Source organism: Ranitomeya variabilis, chromosome 3, assembly GCF_051348905.1.
Source record: "Ranitomeya variabilis isolate aRanVar5 chromosome 3, aRanVar5.hap1, whole genome shotgun sequence".
NCBI lineage: Eukaryota > Metazoa > Chordata > Amphibia > Anura > Dendrobatidae > Ranitomeya > Ranitomeya variabilis.
The window spans coordinates 72,335,424-72,359,026 of record NC_135234.1 but is presented as its reverse complement, the minus strand read 5'-3'; the positions used below and the strand labels follow the sequence as shown (position 1 = coordinate 72,359,026).

The window sequence follows — 23,603 nt, the reverse complement described above, 5'->3', positions numbered from 1 at the left end:
GCCCCGCACAGATGTGTCTACAATGTATATGGTTCCCAACCAAATGTACGACGGTCCCCCATTGTTTGATGGCTCTAGAGACACACATTTTATATTAAATAAAACTTTAAAAAATTGTCATATAATTACCTAATCCAGGATCCTGGCAAGGACCGTGCAGACCAATGTGCCGATATCATGGCGCTGATGAATCCGTAGGGTGACAGAGTGCTGGGATTCTCACATCCTGCACGTCCACGAGCACCTCGGCCACGCCATCACCCTGCAAATCTGTAGACCACCACAAGCATAAAGCCACCTGCAGTCTACAGAAAGGAAAGGAGATCATGTCTTCCTGCTCTACCACAGAGCTTACCTATATTGGTGGGCTGTCCAGGCCGATACAGTTGGAGTAGCTCTGGGTGGGCCCCCTTGGTAGCCATGCTACTGACTTAGCACAACTGTTCTTGCATACACACCCAGTTGCAGCGAGCTACTGAACATTTGACCAAGTAAATACATTTTTAATAAAATAAGGCTGTATTTAAATGCTTACCAGTGAGTGGATGTAAAAAAGATTTTTTTAATCAAGATACACCTAAAATACTACAAGAACATACAAATATAGGAAATACAAACAGGTGCTTTATAGCAAAGTCCAAAATCTAATTAAATAGGATCAGAACTCCTGAGACTCTGCGGCTTCAGGTTCCTCTGAGGACGAGTCTCTTGCAGTGTTCTTGGGCACTAGGACCGCATGGATATATGGCAGGACGCCACCCTCTGCAATGGTGACCCCATCAAACAGTTTGCTCAGTTCCTCATCGTTCCTGACAGCCAGTTGGATGTGTCGGGGCAGGATCCTGGATTTCTTGATTTCCTTGGCTGCATTTCCTGACAGCTCCAGGATCTCGCAAATAGATCAATGGCTGCACTCAAAATTTACTGTGCTAAGGCAAGGAAATGTGCAATATGTGAAATGTGAATAGCATAATGGATAGGGAAATTTATGAAAAAACACATGAGATTCTTAGCACAAGATTTGGCCAAAAGTTGTGAGCCCATCCACCAAACGTCAAGGTAATCTCAGATCGGATGGGTAACTGAGCTGACTGCCTAGTGTGAACACTTACCTATGGCTAATAACATGGTAAAGCCTGCTTTTATAGGAAGCTCAGAACCAACTGTGTTAGGATGTAATTAAAATCACAGCATGGTGAAGGGCGGAGCGTTCAAGCCAGGATCTCAGCACACAGGTATTCCAGGATGGCTGCTAGATAGATGCCGGCTCTAGATCCAATCCTCTCAGCATAGTTTCCCTTCCTCAGGAACCTGTGGATACGGCCCACTGGGAACTGGAGCCCTGCCTTGGCAGATCTGGAGGACTTTCTATCTGTAGGTTTCTGGACCTTCTTGGCAAAACCAGACATGACCAGATGAACTGTAGGGGAAGGGCGCAAGAAAAGAAACACATTTTATTTACCATGTAGCCAACATTGGTGATGGAAGCAAACACTTGTACCTGATGGAACCCCAACAATTCATTTGATACCGAGGACAGCAGCGCTTAAACCAACAATGTTAAACTTGAGGACAACCTCCTTAATTTTAGACATTTTGGAACGATGATGTCGTTAGCTGTGTTAGAAAGAAATATGCCTCTTAATACCCTACATGATAAAAAGAAAACAAAAATCACGCTCTATGGGGGAAACATGTCCTACAGGAAGGGGATCTAACTTTTATAGGGTGAGCTACACCCGTATTTCAATATATACCTTATTAAAAAGCATAAAAAAATGAGAGCATAGATATGAGAGCATAGATATACATATGTCTTAAAGCCTATGAAAAATGATGTCATTTGGGTTTGGAATAAATAACAAGCAATTATTACCATCCACCTCTCGTGTCTCCCCTTTTCCTCATAGTTTGTAAGCTTGCGAGCAGGTCCCTCATTCCTATTGGTATCTGTTTTGAACTGTGATTTCTGTTATGCTGTAATGTCTATTGTCTGTACAAGTCCCCTCTATAATTTGTAAAGCGCTGCGGAATATGTTGGCGCTATATAAATAAAAATTATTATTGTTATCCAATACTACTAGAAAACAAAAATACAGAAGCTGCACAATTCATGTGAACAGTTTTATTAAGTAATTCCATCTTTGGCCCAAGACTGTTTCTAGATATAATTTGACACATAAACTTCTACATTTAAAACACATTTTATTCACATTGATAACAATAAAAAAATACCATTATGGTGTGTGTTGTGCAACTGATTAAATTATATCTTTATACTATTTATTACGCCTTTCTCTGTATACTACATTACTACCCTCACCCCACCCTACCATATATACAGGACAGCATTAACAATGACCAACATGTAGGAACCCAAATAAGTAAAATAAATAGTTTATTTCAGTGATATTAAACTATATGGATCCTATCGCTTTAAATATTAGCTATGCGGCTGCTGAAGATGTCACAGCCCATCCCCTTATGACATAATGATGGAAGGCTATATAAGCAGCCGCTGACCAGACACGGCTTTGAGGGTTTCAGTTGGAGTCGGATTGTAAGTGCCCCATCATCGCCCCATTATATTTTGTTACTTCCCATCTACTTGATTTCTTTCCTCCATGTAATGTTTCCTCTCCTCTTATTTCTAGGTGTTTTTTTTCTGTGATATTTGATTTGTACCAGTGTTTGAGGAGTAAGAGGAGAGCGACAAGTGGATACGGACGGTCCAAAATTTGGACATGGACTATCCACTTTTTTTTCCGAATTGGGTATGTCAGCATTTACCTTTAAATATAGAATTAGGGAGAATAAGAAGGCGGGGGTAACAGGATAATGTAATAAACCGTCATTTACTGCACATAATATAACCCAGGTAATTCCTTACTGGTGCAGAACACAGTACAAGAGATCACAGCCGGAGGGATGAAATCTGTAGGACGGGATCTATAGGGACGTTTTACGTCAGTTGTTTCCAACTGTCATTTTCACATCTTCCATTAAGTGGGCGGGGCTTAGATGAAGCATGGCGGTGCACCTGACCAATGATGTGCGGTCAGGGGGTGCTTTACGGCCAGACTCACACACTGCGGCTGTTATGTGTGCTTTTTTGGGGGGAGATATAAAGGCAAAACACACAAAGCATGAACCTGGTCCTGACTTTATACTTGAACTTGGTCCTGACTCAAGACCTTTCTCATCTTACACAGAATTGTATAACTGGTTCAGAGTATATAACTTCTAATTTTAAAAACCTAACATATACATTATTTATTACAGTGTATACATTATTATTGGGTTCTTTGCAGCAATGGGGTCCTGGGTTCAAATCCCACCAAGGACAATATCTGCCAGGAGTTTGTATGTTCTCCCTGTGCTTGTGTGGGTTCTCTCCGTGTTCTCCAATCTCCGGTTTCCTCCCATACCCGAAAGACAGACTGATAGGGAATCTAGATTGTGAGCCCCAATGGGGACAGTGATGATGACGTGTGTAAAGGGCCGTGGAATTAATGGAGCTATATAAATGAATAAAATAAAAAAATAAATACATTATCAGTGGAAGTGTTGCAAGAAGCACCAATTGCTGGTAACGCAGGTGTATCATGGAGATAATAGACCCAAGCCACAATGTAGAGACCACACCATAAGGCTGAATTCACACAAGCAATTTAGAATTTAAGCAATACTGGAGATGAGCAAACTTTCCAATATTCAGTTTGGACAGATTCGCTCAATTTCAGGTGGCGTAGATTCGGACCGAAACGAAGATATCAGCCAAATTAGAGAAAATTCAACACCGGTATCCCTGACAGAAGGAAAGAAAACAACAATAAATCTCTATTCTCACTTTTCATCAACTGTTCTTCAGCTTCTTCCGCTGCCTCTGTTCCCTGCCCTGGAAGAATAGATGACGGCCATGGAGGACTGGGGATCTGAGGTGGCAGCAGAGATGGTATAAGAACAGAGGAAGAAAAGTGAGCATTGTTTATTTTAGCACCTACCCAAGCTTCAAAAAATCCAGCAAAATGGCAGCCGACTGGATACGTTTTTGATTGACCAATTTGAATGCCTGATTTTAACAGCAGTTCCACAATTTATATTTTATATTGTGTGTGAATTTAGCTGAAAGGAAGAAAAATGCATGAATGAAAAACATAGTGTTCGGTCAGACAAGTGTGTTGTTGGTCGGTGTACTGTGTGTATGTACGACGGATCACACACAGACCAATTGTACTCAATAAACCAATTGTACTTGGGTGTTTTTCCACGTGGCCAAAATGTGTGGACAAAAATTCCATAAAAAATCCCATCACACACTATTCTGGCTATATGGAATAGTGTATGCAAGATGGCAGCACGAAGGAGCACACGGAGCCAGACATGGAGCCAATCAAGTCCACATTTTGGAGACATGACAGGCCCATTTGTTGATACGACTGTCTGAACCCGGCCTTACACTTCACACTTGTGGATCTCCTGCATGTGTGACTCCAGGGTAAATACTGGCATCATGACGTCCTTATAGAGTGCAGAAAAATAATCCAAACCCCATGTGATAGTGGATGTAATAAACCTTTAGGTTTCATTTCTTCTCTTTGTGATACGTGACTCATGAACAATCAGGCCTTTTTATAAAATGTGTGGAAGAATAAAAAAAAAGATGGGACCTAATGAAGGACCGACCCTCGGCTCATGGAAGAAGAAGAACATTCCCTAATGATCAGTAGTAGGAAATGTTTCCTCTCTCCCAACTCCTCCACATTATATAAAAAGACACAGAGAGCGGATCTAACAAACATGAGGGCATTTTACTTCTACCCCAGGGGAGGACATATCATTGGTGTAGCCAGGGGCCCAGGAGGTAATGGGGCCACCACCACCTCCAAAGCAGGTGGAAATGTGAAATTATGCTGAACTATTGGACTGCAAATGGCCCATATATTGTTCTTGGACAGGGACCTCTACTATCTGTGACCATCAGTGCTCTTCTTACTCCCTACATTATCACATACATCCAATAGATCAGATGGATGGACATTCTTGGTCTGGAGATGACAGTTTTTTTTTACATGTACAGATTCCAACATCCAAGTACATAAAGGAGCTGCAGACGCCATGTAACATCAAGGTAATCGGACTTTTCTATAATATTATGCCACGAGATACATTATATTCTCTTCTGACTCTCTGTTACTATTACAGGCGGCAGTGACCGGCGTACAGGGTAAGTTCTGCCATTATATAATATCTGATCTCCATAGTTTCCAAGTTTCACATCTTTTACTGACACATTTCCCTTGTCATATATTTGTTTCATCGCCTCCGTTTTTTGTGTTTTTCTCAAAGTGGATTATGCAGATTAAAGTTAAAAACATTCCCATTATAGTTGTGCTGATCAAATCCCTAGATTAGGAAGGTTTTTTCTCATGCAAGAATATTCATAATTTTCCAGGATCGCTAGCCCATAGGCCTCCTGCAGATGGCGCTACCTATATAGAGCCTGTATGGAGACTCATGAGCACCCGCTACTCCTGGATCTAAATGGCGCCATATTGAGAAGTGACACTAACTAATTGGTCTAGGACACAATACGAGTGTAATGTGGTGTCCTATGGTCCAATCTATATAATATCAATGGTGATATGGAGCCACATTATAATCATATGATGCGGAGCTCAGTGATCACTGGGCATGATATTGTGTTAGGTTACATTATGTCATCCAACATAACAATGGACTTTTATTTACATAATTAATATTATAAATCTCATTTTAATATGAAATATTTTTATTTTCAGATGAAGGACCAGAAATCAGGTGAGTAAATCTTTATTGTAAATGTGAACTCTGTCTGAGGCTGGATAACCACCACTGTCGGTGTATGTGCGTCATGCCCATAGCCCTATAATGGCAAACATATGGAAAAACACCGCACTTTTGGCATATACTTGGTCAGGATCCATTGAGATCCTATGATCATATTAGATTACCCTGCCAGACATAAACCCTGAACGTGGTGTGAACGTAGCCTCAGTCACAAATGATGACTGACTGTATAATTGCTGGAAAGAGATGAATAAATAAATGGAATTTTCCTTGATGGATTTACACAAAAATCCAGGACATCCCAATAGTAGGAATGAATGTCTACTGTGTGTCGCCTTCTCACTGTCTTCTCTATTCTGTGACTAACAGGACTTATGACGATGAAGACCTGATGTAAGTATATTAATGCAAGATATTGCTCACATACACAGAATTTGTGCATATATATCTCCACAGTACTGTGCAAAAGTCTTAGGCAGATGTAAATAAAATGCTGTAAAGTAAGAATGCTTTCAAAAATAGAAGTGTTAAAACGTCATTTTTATCAATCAACAAAATGCAAAATGAGTGAACAAAGAGAAAGCGAAGTCCAATATCTGCTGACACTGCCATTTGTCTTTAAAAACAGCATCAATTCTTCTAGGTACACTTACACGGTTTTTGAAGGAATGTGACAGGGAGGTTGTTCCAACCAAACATCTTGGAGAACCAACCTCAGATCTGTGGATGTAGTTCTGGCATTTTTTTTTTCTTAGAGATCCAATATCATACTTATTGTGGGACAAGTGCCCACATATCCATACCAATACTTCCAGATGTAAGAGATGGTTCCCTTTAAATAAATTTTCCTTATTTACAGAACGGGACTATATGAGAGGGTTGTCACTTATAAGCCATGTTCAGTATTTGGTCAGTATTTTACCTCAGTACTTGTAAGCCAAAACCAGGAGATGGTGATAAATACAGAAGTGGTGACGTGTCTCTATGATACTTTTCCTCTGCACACGTGACCTTAATGTTTGTAAGAGATCACACGACCACTGGACAACTGTTAGTTCTTTCTCTGAAGCCCATACGTATAGTATAGTTTTCCCGGCGACATATAATGACCTACTGACATCTATTATTCCATTGATGATAAATTAATATGATAAACACGTCCGAGTATTCATTATTCAGAATTATGAGTCTGATTGATCAGCTATATCTTGTGACCATATTATGGCTCTGTCTCAGATGGAGAAAGAAGGTGATGGCAGCTCCACGGGCGTTCAGGTAATTATCTCACAACGCAGACGCCTTCTTGGCACAAGGATATAGAATTAGTCTGAGATATGTGTGATCTGTGCCATTATGATCCATAGGGAAGAGTAGAGCAATAGTTGTTGTGTTTTACTTTATGATTTTTATAAAGACATCAATATCAAGAAGATTTTCTATGAGTTTCAGGCAGAACAAAGTGTCAAAAATCCTAAACTGTGATGTTTTTTTATTATAGACCTTTTAAATTTCCACCTTATGAATGGCGGCGAAAATTGAAGACCATCTTGTAAGTATGAAGAAGAAGAAGCTGAGCTGCACTTCTTTGCAGGCGTCTATGGTTGAGATATAGATAGATAGATAGATAGATAGATAGATAGATATGTATTATATATCTATACAGTATATATATATGACCACTGTGACCTGCTGTGTGTTTGGCTCTACAGTTCCCCTTTCTCTGTATCTTTCCACCGGCTGCTACAATAAGTACATATTCTTACGAGTTGTATTATGTTCTTATACAGGGAGGTCGCTATAGAGGAGGATGAGGAAGAACCCGTGGTGATCCCCAGGTGAGGAGTCAAAACCGACAAGTTTGTGAATGCATCTTGCATGGAGAAGAATAGTGAGAGGATGGGACAGGAGACGCAATAGTTAAAAAATGTTCTTGATGTTTTTGCACCCCATCTTAGTAATAAGGTATTTAAAATATATTTTAACACAAAAATTTAGTCTACAAAGGTTCTCCAGTTCACAGTTATGATAAATCAGGGTCAACACCTTTACCTCATTGTAAGTCATCTCTTATCTTACTATTACGATGTCCTATCTAAAATTATGAAAAACACTGACTGGGTAATACATTGTTATATTACCGGAAATCTGTGGTCCCGTATCTCCTGATTCATCCAGCAGGTCTTGCCAGTTTAAAAATTTTTTTTATCAACTCGTATCTGCTCAAGTTTTGGCTCTTTGGTCTTGCCCATGTTGTAGAGGTTAGAGTCTGACTGATTAATTGAGTCTGTGGACAGGAGTCTTTTTATAAAGGTGGCTATGTAAGACAGCTGTCTTTAATGCAGGTAACGAGTTGATTAGGAGCGTCTAACTGGTCTGTAGGAGCCAGAACTCTTAGTGGCTGGTAGGGGATCAAATACTTATTTCTCACTGCAAAATGCAAATAAATTTATATAATGTGATTTTTCTGGATTTTTTTTTATATTCTATCTCTCAATGTTAAGATTAACCCACCCTTAAAATTATAGACTGTCCATGTCTTTGTCAGTGGGTAAACTTACAAAATCAGCAAGGGATCAAATACTTATTTCCCCCACTGTAAGTAAAATCAGAATGATCATAAAATAAAATGTATCTGCAGGTCGATGATGACCTGACTACAGGAATACAGTATGTTTTCTTTCTATGTTATGTAATCATATATTTATTTATTCTTTTTTCTTCAGGAAGAACAGCAGGAACACCAGCTTCCTATCCAGGTAAATGCAGGCACAGTAATTACATTAGAACCCCAGTTGCATAATTTTAGCTGAGCCGCCAGTTGCCCTGGAATACAGGTGTAAAAGTTTTGATGAATCGGACCCATGCTGTTTGTTTTCTTTTGTTTTGTTTTTTAGACTAAGATTTCTGTTCTTCAGCTGCTGGGGCAGAAACCATCACTAAAATGTGAGTACCTAAAACTCTTTAAGAACACAACAGGCCGTTCTTTTCCTCAGGATTTATGGAAAGTCTTACTCCACTGTTAGTGTCGATCTATCCAAGAAATAAACCATTTTTTTTACTCCATTCAAAAATACAGATAGACAACAAATCAGACCTACATATTCTGTGATAGCAATTGGTGGGTGCTGGGGATCAGTTTTACTGTTTTTTTAATTTTGATATTGAGCTTTTATTAATGATTTACTTACAATTTAAAAAGTTCTTGTAGTAATTGTTTTAATAATTGTTTTCTCTCCAATCTAGATCAAACAGTACCATCAGTGGAGGAGAAGACTCACATAACATCAGGAGTCTGTAGGCGGAGGTGGCGCCCGGAACATCTTGAGATAAATCAGGCGCCTTTACCATCTGGAGGAAACATTTATCTCACAAGGGGTAATTATCCCCTTCACCATCATGAACTGGAGGAAAAGACTCATATTATCTGGAGTCTGGAGTTGGAGGTGGCGCCCAGGACATCTTGAGACAAATGAGGCGCCATTACCATCTGGAGGAGTCATTTGTTTCACGGGCGAAAGGAGAAGGCCCCGTATTGGAGGAAGAGACTCCCATAACATTGAGTCTGGATAAGGAGGCACCTTTACCATCAAGAATCAGAGGAAGCACACTCACTTTCTGAAAGTGCACCCATCAAGTATTGGAGGCAATGACTCCCTTAATATGGAGTCCTGATGAGGAGGCCCCTATACCATCAAGAATCAGAGGAAGCTTGGTTTCTGGAAGTACTCCCAAAGCATTTAAAGGCAATGGAGGCACCATAACCACCTTGACTGCCAGTCACCATCTGATCTTTAAAAGGGAGAAGCCACAACCTTCTTGAGGCAGTGGAGCCTTACGATCTAGGCAGGAAGTCATTCACCTTAACTTGGTGGAAAAAAAATGCCCATATTGAATCTTGAGGAGGAAGAATCCTTGAGGCAGAATAGGTGCTGTTATCATCCTGAGAAGTAGTCTTTCACCTTATCTCTGAAGACAATATTCCTCTACCATCAAGAGGAGCAGACATGCCTATAAGTACAAGGAGGAGCTTATACAGTCAGGTACATATAGCAGATTCTGCACTGCTTACAGTCATGAATTTTCAATGCATCCCTCTAATAGGCGGACACATGAAGCTTACATTTTCTGCCACTGATCCCTGTGAAGAGGGTTTATGTTTGTTCAATGCTCAAGTTTCTATAAAATAGCTCTTCTGCTTTAAAGGGAATCTGTCACCCCATTTTTCCCCTATAAGCTAAGGCGACTGCCATCAGGGGCTTATCTACAGCATTCTGTAATGCTGTAGATAAGCCCCCCGATGTAACCTGAAAGATATGATACACAGATATTATACTCACCCAGGGGCGGTCCCGATGAGGTCTGGGTCCGGTGCCTCCCATCTTCATACGATGACGTATCCTGTGCTTCCCGTCGCGGCTCCTGCAAAGGTGTACTTTGTCTGCCCTGTCGAGGGCAGAGCAAAGTACTGCAGTGTGCAGGCACCGGGAAAGGTCACAGAGGCCCAGCGCAGGCGCACTGCAGTACTTTGCTCTGCCCTCAACAGGGCAAATCAGTACGCCTGTGCCAGAGCCGCGACTGGAAGCAGATGACCACATCTTATGAAGATCGGAGGCACCGGACCCGGACCACGACCTCCATCGGACTGGACCGCACCGGGACCACCCCTGGGTGAGTATAATCTAACTTGTTTTTCTTATCTTTCCGGTTACATCGGGGGCTTATCTACAGCATTACAGAATGCTGTAGATAAGCCCCTGATGGCGGTGGCCTTAGCTTATAGGGGAAAAATGGGGTGACAGATTCCCTTTAAGGTGTATTCTTAAGTTGTCTCTTGAGCAATTCAGAGCAATGCAGTCTCCTTACAATTTCCTTACTTCCTGGTTTCTAGAAGGGCAGGTTCATCTCCTTGAGTGATGGCTCTAGTGAACAGAGCTCACTATTAGTAGAGCTATAAACCCAGCACAAGTTCTGCTATTACACATTCAGCTACATTGTTATCACTATAATTACACTGAGAGATTATATGGCAATTTGAATAAGCACACAGATCCAGACAAGAGCAGAGAGCCAAGATTAGCAGACTTGCTCTAATATGTGCTGGGCCAGTGACTTATAACTGTATATCTTCAGAAGATGAGAGGCAGAGGAGGGAGGTGAGCTGGTACTTGCTGTATACAAATCAATGAACTGGAGAGAGCTGACTGGGATGATAAGAGTTAACTCCTTTTATGGAATGTATCTACTGTGCACTCCCAGCCAGGCACCAGAGGCCAAGATTTATGGAAACAAACCGTACATTATAAAAGATAACAGCTCTCACAACAGGAGAATGACAGCTGTTAGAAAAAGCAAGTCAATTGCAAACTTGCTTATTTACATGCTGTCTAAGTAATTAAAGCAATTTAAGAACTTGAGAACACATCCTTAATAACCCAGTACCCTGCTCTGTTGGGTCAGATTCTCTCTTTTCCAACTGTTAACCATATAGCGGGAACAGAATGTATGTCAGTTTTTAGGAATCTACAATATAAGGTCGGTTCTCTCTCCAATTTAAGGCTCTGAAGCAAAACTGCCCTTGCCATATTAAGGAATAATAAAACACCAACAATCAGGGTTATAGAGTTTTGGTCTCAACTTCTATTGGGCATAAATGTTATAAATGACATTGATCATTCCTGCAGATCTGCTGGTGACACAGTGAACACTCAGACAGACAGATCAGCGCTGGGAATAAATGCTGCAAGGATGGAACTAGAATCAGAATGAACATAAACCATCACTTACTAGTAAGTACCCAGAATCCTTCTCAGAACACAACGTGAGGGTGAATGAAAAACCTCTGTCTGGTGTTAGCGTTGGTCTATCCAAGTGATAAACCATTTTCAAACTCTAAATAAGGAGCACTTGAACAACAAGCAAGACCTGTATATTCTGTGATAGTAATGAAGGGATGCTGGGGATCACTGTTTTCCTATTTTTATTTTGATATGGAGCTTGTAAATTAGGATTTACTCACAATTCTAAAAAGTTGTCATTGTAATAGTTTGCTAACATATCGGTATACCTTCTATTTAGGTCTTACAGCACCATCAGCGGTGGCAACGTCTTCCATAACATATGGAGTCTGCAGGTGACGCCAGAAAATCCTTAGACAAATTAGGTGCCGTTATCATCTGGAGGAGTTATGTGTCTCACATGGGAAGGAGGAGGCCCCCTTAACCGTTAGGAATTGGAAGAACAGACTCCCATAACATGGAGTCTGGATAAGGAGGCACCTTTACCATCAAGAATCAGAGGAAGCACACTCACTTTTTGAAAGTGCACCCAATCATCTGAAGGCAAAGGAGGCACCATAGCCACCTAAGGAGCAGTCACCATCTTATGTTTAGAGGGGAGAAGCCACAGCCATCTTGAAACAGTGGAACCTTACACAGTCTAGACATGTTATCATTCACCTTAACTCAGTGGAAAATATTAAATCTTGAGGAGGAAGCATCCTTGAGGCAGAAGAGGTGCCCTTCCCATAGTAAGAAATAGTCATCCACCTTATTTACGAAGACAATATGCCTATACCATCAGGAGTGCCTATAATTACAAGAAGGAACTTATACAATCAGGTACATATACCACATTCTGCACTACTTCCAAGCTGACATGAAGCTTCGCTTTATCCCTCCGATATAGTCAGACACATGAGGCTTCCTCTTTCTGCCGCTGATCTCTGTGATTGGTACAGGAAGAAGAGAGTAAATCTTCTGTTTGTTGACAAATGAATTTTCTATGGGGTAACCCATGGCCGAACATATCATTGATGAAACCTGTGCAGACACATAGGGTCCCAAGAGGTGCAGGGGCCACTACCACTTCCAAAACAGGTGAAATTGTGCATTATGATGTGCTGGACTACAAAGGGCCCTTATATTGTTCTTTCCGCTCCTGGGATAACAAGTGTATGACCCTTTAACAACCCAGTACTCTGCTCTCCGGGGTGTAATTTAGCTATTAGGACTCTATAGTATAAAGTCGAGCTCTCTCCATTTGAAGATTGGCTCTGGAGTTGAACTGCTCTTGCCATTTTGGTGAATATAAAAATGTCCTTCTAGTTAAAGTTAGTGATAACCTGTCTTTTTATAGGAAAATTATTAGTTTACAAGAGAGCCATTTATTAAAACATACAATAAATCAATAAAAATATTATTTTTGATAATTATCTAATTTGTTGCCAGCAGATACCACAAGAAGAACAAGTAGACACAGAATATCAGAGATGGAAATGAATGTGACAAACGTGATGAACTTGATCTTCGTACAGATTAGCCACTGGAGGAAAATAACATCAACAGCGAGACTTATTTCTACTATTAAATATCAGACAGTAATGACGGAAAAACTGGTCATCGTGTCCTTCATCTGATGTCATCACTTCACTCTTACTGATGGTGGCGAGTTTCCCGTTATGCCATTAAAGTAACTTCATGATATTATATCATTAAATATTACCATTATTACTAACATAGAGTGGTGCAACCACAGGCCGATAGGCCCCTCCAGTTGAAAATATCGTTGACCTCAACCATCCCCCCCACCAACAAGCCCAGTCACACACCCCGAGACCGCAATTGTTACTCCCCTGGTAGTATTTTAATAATATCAAATATTAATTTTATTAACAAAATATTAATAAAAATCAAATTATCATTTATTGCTTCATGTATTCTTTCTATATTTCTATAGTGGGCTTTATGTATTCTTTCATGGGTAACAGGTACATGACTAGAGGGCCTCAAGAGAAGATCACCCATATCAGTGTCTATTGCTCCTTTACTGTTTTATTTTAGCACCATTTTAAAAAATCAGAAACCATTATCCACATAGAAAGTGTAGGAGAAAGAAATCAGTGGGTTATCTAAGATGTTTCCAGGCGCATACTTGTCTTTAATCCTGGTATATAGGTGTAAATTTAGTCTTTGGGTTTAAGAGAGTATGGAGGTGAAATGCATTAACACCAAAATGCAGCATTTAGGTCTCCAGCAACGGTACAATTTGCTGTACAATAATTATTATAATTAGAATATAATTAAAAGAAGAATTTTACCATGACATATTTGATATTTAATGATCATAGTCAGAGAAGGAATAAAGTGTCACTGAGCTCTTCTCTGAACTTGCTCCAGTTTTTCGGTGTCTTTTTTTTTTAAATTCGGTGCCCAGAACTGGACACAGTATTCCAGATGATGCATGTCCAAGGGAGAGTAGTGGGAGATAATTACTTCACGTTATCTAAACTCTTATGCTTCTCTTAATACATCCTAGAACTGTGTTTGCCTTTTTTACTGCTGCATCACACTGTTGACTCGTGCAGTCTGTGATCTATTGGTATACCCAAGTCTTTATCACACGTGCTGTTGATTAGTACTATTCCTCCCATTCTGTAGATGTTTTTTTCGTTTTTCTTTTCCAGATGTAGAATATTGGATTTCTCCCTGTTAAATACCATTATATTAGTTGCTGCCCATTGTTCAAGCTTATCTACATCCTTCTGAATTCTTGGTCTTCTCTAGTGTTAGCTGTCACTCCTAGCTTTGCATTGTCTGCAAGTTTGATTAGTTTACCTTCAGTTCCCTTTTCTAGATAATTTATAAAAATGTTCAACAACACTGGGGCCAGGACTGAGCTTTGTGGTACTCCACTTGAAACCCTCTTACAATTGGATGTGCAACCATTTTTCACCACTCTGAGTATGATCACTGAGCCAGTTATGAATCCACCTAACCGTAGCGTTGTCAATCCCATACTTGGTCATTTAGTCACTAAGGATAGTATGAGATACTTTATCAAATGCTTTGCTGAAGTCAACATATACTATATCACATTTCCCTGATCCACCCAGTCAGTAATTCTATCATAGAAGGAAATTAAATTAGTCTGGCATGATTTGTTTGCTACAAACCTATGCTGGGTCTGGTTAATTACTGTATTCTTATCCAAGTACTTACATGCATGCAGTTTAAAAATTTGTTAAAATATCTTTCCTGGTGTAGTAGTAAGACTCACTCGTTTGTAATTGCCCTTCTCCAGTCTTCTGGGACTTCTCCTATTCTCCAATATTTTCCAAAGATTCTGGCTAGTAGTTCTGCAATTTCCTCTACTAAATCTTTCAGTACCCTAGAATGTAATTCATCTGAACCGGGAGACTAAAATTTATTTAAATTAGCTAAGGCTACGTTCACATTTGCGGTGTGCGCCGCAGCGTCGCCGCCGCAACGCACAGCGCAAATGTGAACACATGCACAACGCTGCTTTTTGCGCCGCATGCGTCCTTTTTTCCATTGATTTTGGACGCAGCAAAAATGCAACTTGCTGCGTCCTCTGCGCCCCGACGCGGGCGCCGCAGGGACGCATGCGGCGCAAAAAGCAAGTGCACCGCATGTCCATGCGCCCCCATGTTAAATATAGGGGCGCATGATGCATGCGGCGCCGCTGCGGCGCCCGACGCTGCGGCGCTAGCCGCAAATGTGAACGTAGCCTAAGTGTTCCCTCACCATCTCTCTGTTTATGGATAGTGTGGGTTCTTTTATTCCTTCGATGGCACCATGAAGATCAGTCGATGTTACATTTGCTTTCTTGGAGAACACAAATGCAAAATAGGAATTTAAAAGTTTGGCCTTCTCAACATCATTTTTGACCACTTCACCATTTTCATCCAGTAAAAATTCTATAGCATCTTTGACTTTTCTTTTGCTTTTGATATACCCCCAAAATCCTTTTTTATTGCTTTTGGTCTCCCTTGCAAGCCTCACTTCATTACTGGCTTTAGCTTTTCTAATGCTTGCTCTGCAAACAGCATTATATCCTTCTTTAGATACCCCCCCCCCTTTCCATTGAATTTACCTTTCCTTTTTTCCTTTTAACAAGTGTTTAAGTTCTGTGTTCATCCATCCTGGTCTCTTTCAATGCTTCCAATTCTTCCTTCTTTTTGTGATTGTTACAGATTGTGCAGTGAGAATTTTATTTAGCAAAATCTGCCATCCTTCTTGGACATTTCTGTCTTTTACAACATCCAGCTATTGGATCTTTCCTGCCATCTTTAGATCCCTCGCTGGTCTTCCTCCTCTTGTAATCCAAAATTCAAGGATAGTATAATCGCTACCTCCTAAATTCCTAGCCATCTTTACTTCCTCAACCATATCTTTGGTGTTGGTAAAAATTAGGTCCAGGTTAGATGCAAGCGTTCAGCCTGGCATCCAGCAGAGACATTGAGCTGCACATGTTAGCACAGCATCAGTGTCTCACGGTGACGTGAATAAACTCAGTTCACCTCACTGACATCACCTCTAGCGGTGTGAACTTTCTAAACTTATAAATTAAAATTAAGTTTTCTTTAAAAATAATTTTTCCTTTTTGTATTCATGGTCTGAGTTCGTGTACTGCTGCTAATGTCCATGTGAACCACACACAGATTTATGTTGGAGCTTCACTACATGTAATGGCGACAGTCTAAGTACCCTAACTTTATTCCTAGCACCACAAATAACTGTTCAGGGATCATAAGAAGTACGTCTGCTCTTCTACCAATTATAGTTTGGCAAGATTGTTGACATGGAGAGGATGAATTCTATTAAATACATAGAAACCTCATGTGAAGCAGCTGTAAGATATCTGCCCATCACACAAACAGTAATACCTCATAATATAATGACAGATTACAGCTAAAGGTTTATAGGATTTATTTATTAAAAATAATTCTGTGTTTGATTTGCATAAGATAATGTAACAGGCAGGTGTAGAGACTGCAAGGATTACACCATCCCAGATTCTTCCTCAGCGCTACAGGAGGTGGCGATGTCCTTGCAAGAAGATTCGGAGAAAATCATTTGAGCACCAGATTTCGACATGTTAATGTCTAGATCACTCATCATATATTGATCTAGTCCCTTCCCAAAGGCTCTTTAGCCCCCAATGCTCTGCCATATGCGTGCCTCATAAGGAAACACAGCCATATGTAGAACTCAACTGGATATCCGGATGTGTGCCCCAAACAACCGGCACAGATCCCGATAACCCTCATAGTGTACCCCGTCCACAAGAAATGCAAGACCATAACATAGAAGAAAAATGCAATCATGTGAAGGTGCCCTCCATTTCAGGAGAATTGTCTTTTTCATCAGAAGCAATTTATTAGATCTTCCCTGTGACTCTTGTTATAATGATGAACTTCCATCATGGTGGATACACTGCTCACTTCTTCTCCTCCACGCCGTAGAGATCATGGCGACGTTGCCTGTGAATAGGTATTTGCTGACGAATCTCTGACAGGTACTGCAAATCTAAAAAAAAAAAAAAAAAAAAAACAGGTTTATTACCATGACACATAATGAGGCATGTCAGAAATATACATTAATAATATCAGCTGCTCAGAACCACATAGAGACGTATGTGTACAGTATATACAGGGTGGTTCAAAAGTAGGTGGACAGAAAATAACATTTATTTTGATTTATATATAAAATTATATTTACTAACACAAGCATAACATTGATAATTAAATTTTATTCTGAACAATAATACAAAAGCCCTTAAATTTTATCAACGTGGGTACTCAAACGGTTTTCCATCACAATTTGCACAGCTTTGAAGTCTGCCTCTTACACTTCGACAAACATTTTTGCACAAGTCTCTTTGGGTATTAACTTCTTGAAATGCATCTCTTATGTAATTTTTCAAATCACTGACAATTTTTGGTTTTCGACTATAAACTTTGTCCTTGAGTACTCTCCAAAAGAAAAAAATCCATTGGGGTCAAGTCTGGTGAACATGCCTGCCAATCAAGTGGGCCTCTTCTGCCAATCCATTTATTTAGAAATGTTTCATCAAGAATCTCACGGAGGACTCTTGAATAATGTGGAGGGGCCCCATCTTGTTGTAAATAAAGGTCATTTGAATTCGGCTGTTGCTGTAACTGGGGAACAACTTGATTCATTAGAATTTCGAGATACTTATCGCCTGTGACTGTTCCATCAAAAAAAAAAAAATTGTCCAAAAACACCAAAACTTGAAATACCACCCCAAAACATTGACGCCAGGCTCATTTAGTTGTTGCTCTAATGTTAAATGCATGTTCTCATTATACCAGTAAACACAATTATGTCTGTTGATATGGCCAGATCATCACTCCACATAATGTTATCTAAAATTACTAGATTTTCTTCAATTTCATTAAGCATAATCTCACTAAATTGCAGCCACCTGTCTGAATCATCCTCCAATAAACCGTGAATTAGACGTGGACGATAAGCTTTCCACCCAATAGATTACAGGATTCGCATGATGGAAACTCGTGAAAACGGTAATTAGTCTTACCGGTAATAGTATTTCCAGGAATCCATCCTGACAGCACCATGGAGGTTGTCTTCTTATCCACAGTGGGACAGGAAACCACGAGCATAAAAAGGACCCTCCCCTTACCAATCATCAGTGATTTTCAAAGTACCACATCTGGATGGATGCCAAAAAGAAAATTTTATTTAAATACAAACAAGATACAAATGTTTACGTCACATCATTTCTTAGTAAATCAGCATGGGAAGGGAAACTAACAGTGCTGTCAGGATGGATTCCTGGAAATACTATTACCGGTAAGACTAATTACCGTTTTCCAGGTCATCCACCTGACAGCACCATGGAGAAGTACCAAAGCAGACTACTTCCTAGGGTGGGAATACTGCCTGGAGTACCCTCCTGCCAAAACTTAATTGCGTTGACATTACATCTAGTTTGTAATGTTTGGAGAATGTACTAAGATTAGACCAGGAGGCGGCATTGCAAATTTGATCTGCTGAGGCCCCCCTTTTTCTGCCCATGAGGCTGCCATTGACCTAGACGAATGTGCTCTGATATATCCCGGTGGATCCCTCCCCCGGGCTTTATAAGCCGAAATTATTGTAGATCTAATCCATCTCGCGATTGTGGATTTAGACACCTTTCTACCCTTATTTGGGCCTCTAAACTGAACAAAAAGATTATTATCTACCCTCCAGGGTGCTGTAATCTCTAGATATTTAAGAACCAATTCTCTAACGTCCAGGCTATGGTAAAGAGACTCCTTTTGATTTCTGGGTGACTGAAAAAAGGAAGGAAGTATGACCTCCTGATTAATATTTGACTCGGAGACCACTTTCGGGAGGAAAGCTGGGTCCAGTCTTAGAACCAATCTGTCATGAAAGATCTGTAAATATGGATCCTGAATAGAGAGGGCCTGAAGCTCTCCTAGTCTCTTTGCCGAAGTAATGGCTACAAGAAAGGCAGTTTTTAGGGACAATTTACCTATGTCTGGATTATCCGCTGGATCGAACTGAATTTTACATAATTCATTAAGGACCAAATTTAAGTCCCAAGGTGGAATAGTTTTCCTTATTAATGGTTTCAGTCTAGTAACCGCTCTGGAAAATCGACTTATCCATGGGTGAGCTGATAAAGTACAGTCATAAAAAACACTAAAGGCCGCTACTTGTACCCTCAAAGTACTGGGCCTAAGACCTGCTTTAAACCCTGCCTGTAAAAAGTCAAGGATCTTCGGTATATTAGGCCGGTCAGTATCGACTGTAGTTTCTCCACAGTAGCTGCAGAATTTTTTCCAAATTTTGGAATAGATTGCCGAGGTTACTGGCTTCCTTTTAACGTAGAAATCACCTCGTCCGATAGGCCCTTTGCCCTTAGGACTTGCCGCTCAGGATCCAGGCCGATAAACGAAGGGTCTCTGGACTTCGGTGGAGAATGGGCCCTTGAAAGAGGAGATCTGATCTTTGTGGAAGAATAACTGGACTCTCCTTTGACATTTTCTTTAGTAAGGCAAACCAACTCCTCTTCGGCCAGTATGGAACTACAAGCAGGACCTTGGCTCTGTCCTCTGCAATTTTCCTGAGAGTTCTTGGTATTAGCGCAAGTGGAGGGAACGCATACAACAGACCCCTTTCCCATGATTGGGAGAAAGCATCGACTCCCGCCGGGTTTTCCTGGGGGTTTAGCGAGTAGAAGACGTTGACCTTTGCATTCTGTCTGGTCGCAAAGAGGTCTATTTTCGGGTTCCCCCAACGATGACACAAATCTTTGAACACTTCGTTGTTTAGCTCCCATTCTGTTGATAGAATCGTTCTTCTGCTCAGGAAGTCCGCCACTAGGTTGCTGGAACCTTCCAAGTGAACTGCAGAGATCGAGAGAACCGTCACCTCTGCCCAACTGAAGATTCGTTCTGCCAACTGTTGTAGAGCTCTGTGTCTCGGACCACCCTGATGTCGAAGGAAAGCAACTGCTGTTGTGTTGTCCGAGAGTACTTTTACGTGTTTGTTCTTCACCAAGGCTTGTGCTGAAGATAGAACCTTCCAGACTGCTAGCAGTTCTCTGAAATTCGAGGATCGCGTGCTGTTTTCCCGGGTCCATTGACCCTGGTAATACCTTCCCTGGATGTGACCTCCCCAGCCTTGTTGACTTGCGTCCGTGGTAATTATCACTTCGGGAACATGATTCCAGGGCACTCCTTGCCTGAGGTTCTTGGGATCTGTCCACCAGCGTAATGAAGTCTTCACTTGGTTTGGCAGCTGTATCACTTTGTCTAAGGATCCCTGTCTTCTGTCCCAGGAAGAGAGCATCGCCTGCTGAAGACGTCGGGAGTGAAATTGACCCCAATTTACACAAGGGATGCAAGCCGTCATCAGCCCCAGAATCTTCATGGCATCTCTGATGGTAACTCTGCTCCTTGTGAAAAGATGAACCTTGTCTATTATGCCTCGCAGTTTTTCTTCTGGCAGAAAGGACATTCTCACACTTGAGTCTGACTCCGAGGAATTTTATCCTCTGTTTGGGTACTAGATCGGATTTTGCCCAGTTTATGATCCACCCCAAATTCTGCAGAGTGGAGATTACAAACTGACAGTCGGTTCTGAGTTGTTCCACTGTGTCTGCTACTATTAAAAAGTCGTCTAGATACGGAATGACTATGATATTTTGATTTCTTAGGTAGGCTACCACTTCTATCATAATCTTCGTAAAAACCCTTGGGGCCGAAGCTAGACCAAACGGAAGACAGCGAAACTGGTAATGAAGGACTTCCCCTTCTCTTTCTACTGCGAACCTTAGATACTTCTGGTGGTTTAGGCAGATAGGAACGTGGTAATACGCACTCTTTAAATCTAGGGTGCACATCACCACCCCCCTGTCCAAGAGGGGAATTGTAGATTTTAGCGATTCCATCTTGAATCGTTTGTACACTACCCAAGAATTTAGATGTTTGAGGTTTATAATAGTTCTTGACTCTCCCGAGGGTTTTAATATGGAAAACAGGCTTGAATAAAACCCCTGTCCTATTTCTTGGGGAGGTACTGGGACAATCGCGGCTGATTTCAGCAGGTCCTGAATGTCTACCCACATGGGGGATGTCAAGGCGAGATGGGAGCTGGAGATCAGGAATTTTTGTGGGGGAGGGGAAGAAAATTCTATTCTGTAACCCTGAGCAACCAGTTGTAACACCCATGGGCTCGTAGTGATCTTTTGCCAGCCCCCCAAAAAACTGGTTAAACGCCCCCCCACTCTGGTGGCGTCACTTCCTGTGGTAGCCCGATGTTGAACCTGAAAAGGTGGACTCTTTATTTTTAGCTCTAGCTTCTCCACCCTTCGGGTAACTCCACCTTCCCTGTTTCCCTTTCCCCCTATAGTCAGTTTTTTGATTAAAACGTGACCTCCGAAAGGGCTGAAACTTTTTGCGTTTGTCCTCCGGGAACCCCTTTTTATCATCCGACGCTTTCTCTAAGATGTCATCTAGTACCGGCCCGAACACTCTTCACCCAGAAAATGGAATGGCACAGAGTTTATTTTTGGAATGTACGTCCCCTGACCAGTTCTTAAGCCAGATCGCTCTTCTGGCTGCGTTTGAGAGGGATTGATTTCTGGCCGTAAATCTTACTGATTCTGCCGATGCGTCTGCTAGAAAATCTGTACCAATTTTAAGGAGGGGAAGGGATTTTATTATAGTTTCTCTAGGGGTTTTAGAGGCAAGCTGATCTGCTAGGTCATCTACCCATAAGTGCATAGATCGTGCCACTGAGGTCGCCGCTATGTTCGCACGCATTACAGCTGCTGAGCTCTCCCAGGCTCTTTTTAAGAGACTGTCAGCTTTTCTATCCATAGCCTCCTTTAAGTTAGATGAGTCCTCAAAGGGTATTGCAGTCCTTTTGGAGACTCTAGCTAGAGGAATGTCTATTTTGGGGACATCCTCCCAGTCTTTGACTTCCGCCGGATCAAATGGGAGGCGAAGTTTGAAGTCTTTCGGAATAATCAGGCGTTTTTCCGCCTCCTCCCACTCTTCCAGAATCATCCCGCGAATATGAGCATTAACGGGAAAGACTTTTGAGGTCTGAGCTCGTAACCCGCCGAACATCTCATCTTGTATTGAACGAGAGGTTGGCGGTTCCTCAATTTGCATGGTGTGCCTCACCGCACCTAGCAGTTCATCCGTGTCTACAGAGGAAAAAAGGTACTTTTTCCCCTTCTCGGGAGGGTCTCTAAACTCATCTTCCTCCAGATCTGAGTTGGACAAAGCTCCTTCAGACGAAGAGTCCGAATCCCTCGTTCTCTTCCTAACATCTGGTTGTGAGGGTTGAGGAGTCATTAAGCCGGAGACTGACGCCTGTACCTCCTCCCTGATAATAGCCCGCATGTTTGACATGAGAGAGGCCTGCTCTTCACCCAGGATGCGATTAGTGCAGGGTTCACACAGAGGTTTCTGCCATGTCTCTTTTAATTTAACGGAGCATATAGGGCACTTCTTGTATTTCCCTTTCTTAGCCACGGTGGCGGAGGCTACCTATAATAATAGAGACAGCACCGTTTTAGAAGGATATATATATGACTGGGAGGTGAGCATTAGCGGTTGCCCTCTGTAGTGGACTTACGTGTGCCTGACTTTCTCCCTCTATCCTGGCGGTATCCTCCATTTCGGATAATATACAGGATAGCTTCCTACCTACTCCCTTTACCTTATATGCTTGTCCTCCTGGTGTTGGAGCGTTCGCGCTCGCCGGCATGCCCCGGAAGTGCTCCATCTTCACCATAGAGAGATGGAGGCGCCGACCCCACCCACCGTCGACCGCGACCCGGAAGAGCTATGCCGGGCTACAGCGTGCGGCGTTCCGGTGAGACGGAGCTGCGGTGAGCTGCCAGGCTGTCTGCTCGTTCACAGGGGCAGACCCGGAAAACGCTCGGGCGGCGTGCGCGGTCGAGAGCCCCTCCAGGAGGAAACGACTGGCAATCCCAGGAGCAGCGCTGCACCGGGTGAGCTGAGGGACCCTGTGTCGGGTTTCAGCGTACGGGGCTTGTAGTGGGAAGGGTAATAAGGGCCTAAACCCCCCGATCCACACTCCCCAAACGGAGCTGCCGGAGTCCTCGTAGTTCCTATCCAAAGTGGGACAGAAAAAACACTGATGATTGGTAAGGGGAGGGTCCTTTTATGCTCGTGGTTTCCTGTCCCACTGTGGATAAGAAGACAACCTCCATGGTGCTGTCAGGTGGATGACCTGGAAATTCCCAATTCTAAAGAGACTCTTCTGGTCGACTTTTTTGGACTCTGAACAAATGTTTCAGCAACAAGTTGTTTATTATTTTCTGTACAGGCTGTTAGGGGCCGACCAGTTTTGGAGCATTAAGGATTGAGCCAGTGGCATCGAATTTGTCAAGAATGCGGTAAATGGTTTGTCTCTTTGGGGCTTGAGTACCAAATGTTTCAA

The 23,603-nt window shown here is 41.8% G+C and overlaps 3 protein-coding genes across 9 annotated transcripts in view; 1 reads left to right on the top strand and 2 right to left on the bottom strand.

The window, feature by feature from the left end:
- Positions 1 to 545: 545 nt before the first annotated feature.
- LOC143815185 (histone H2A, sperm-like) lies at positions 546 to 3,008 on the bottom strand. The gene is made up of 3 exons (XM_077294151.1): positions 2,891 to 3,008; positions 1,218 to 1,420; positions 546 to 889 (listed from the first exon to the last, which is right to left on the bottom strand). The coding sequence occupies exons 2-3, from the start codon at positions 1,407 to 1,409 to the stop codon at positions 659 to 661; spliced, it is 423 nt and encodes a 140-aa protein (XP_077150266.1). The 5' UTR covers positions 1,410 to 1,420; positions 2,891 to 3,008; the 3' UTR covers positions 546 to 658.
- On the top strand, positions 2,655 to 13,492 carry LOC143815184 (uncharacterized). 6 transcript variants are annotated; one of them, XM_077294148.1, is made up of 14 exons: positions 2,655 to 2,774; positions 5,081 to 5,131; positions 5,206 to 5,227; positions 5,802 to 5,820; positions 6,199 to 6,222; positions 7,066 to 7,104; positions 7,328 to 7,378; positions 7,617 to 7,664; positions 8,553 to 8,585; positions 8,724 to 8,772; positions 9,073 to 9,869; positions 11,511 to 11,615; positions 11,905 to 11,959; positions 13,056 to 13,492. In XM_077294148.1, exons 1-10 carry the CDS (start codon positions 2,745 to 2,747, stop codon positions 8,767 to 8,769), a joined length of 363 nt encoding a protein of 120 aa, XP_077150263.1. In that variant the 5' UTR covers positions 2,655 to 2,744; the 3' UTR covers positions 8,770 to 8,772; positions 9,073 to 9,869; positions 11,511 to 11,615; positions 11,905 to 11,959; positions 13,056 to 13,492. The 6 variants fall into 6 exon arrangements, with proteins under 6 accessions (XP_077150263.1, XP_077150262.1, XP_077150261.1 ...); XM_077294147.1 differs by having other exon boundaries at positions 13,059 to 13,491; XM_077294146.1 differs by having other exon boundaries at positions 11,905 to 12,355; positions 13,059 to 13,490.
- A 3,047-nt stretch (positions 13,493 to 16,539) lies between these two features.
- NIT2 (nitrilase family member 2) overlaps positions 16,540 to 23,603 on the bottom strand; it is a 46,369-nt gene continuing 39,305 nt past the window's right edge. For both annotated transcript variants that reach the window (XM_077294143.1, XM_077294142.1), the window contains exon 10: positions 16,540 to 17,156. In XM_077294143.1, the coding sequence (XP_077150258.1) occupies positions 17,068 to 17,156 (89 nt within the window). In that variant the 3' untranslated portion in view covers positions 16,540 to 17,067. The remainder of the gene's footprint in view (positions 17,157 to 23,603) is intronic.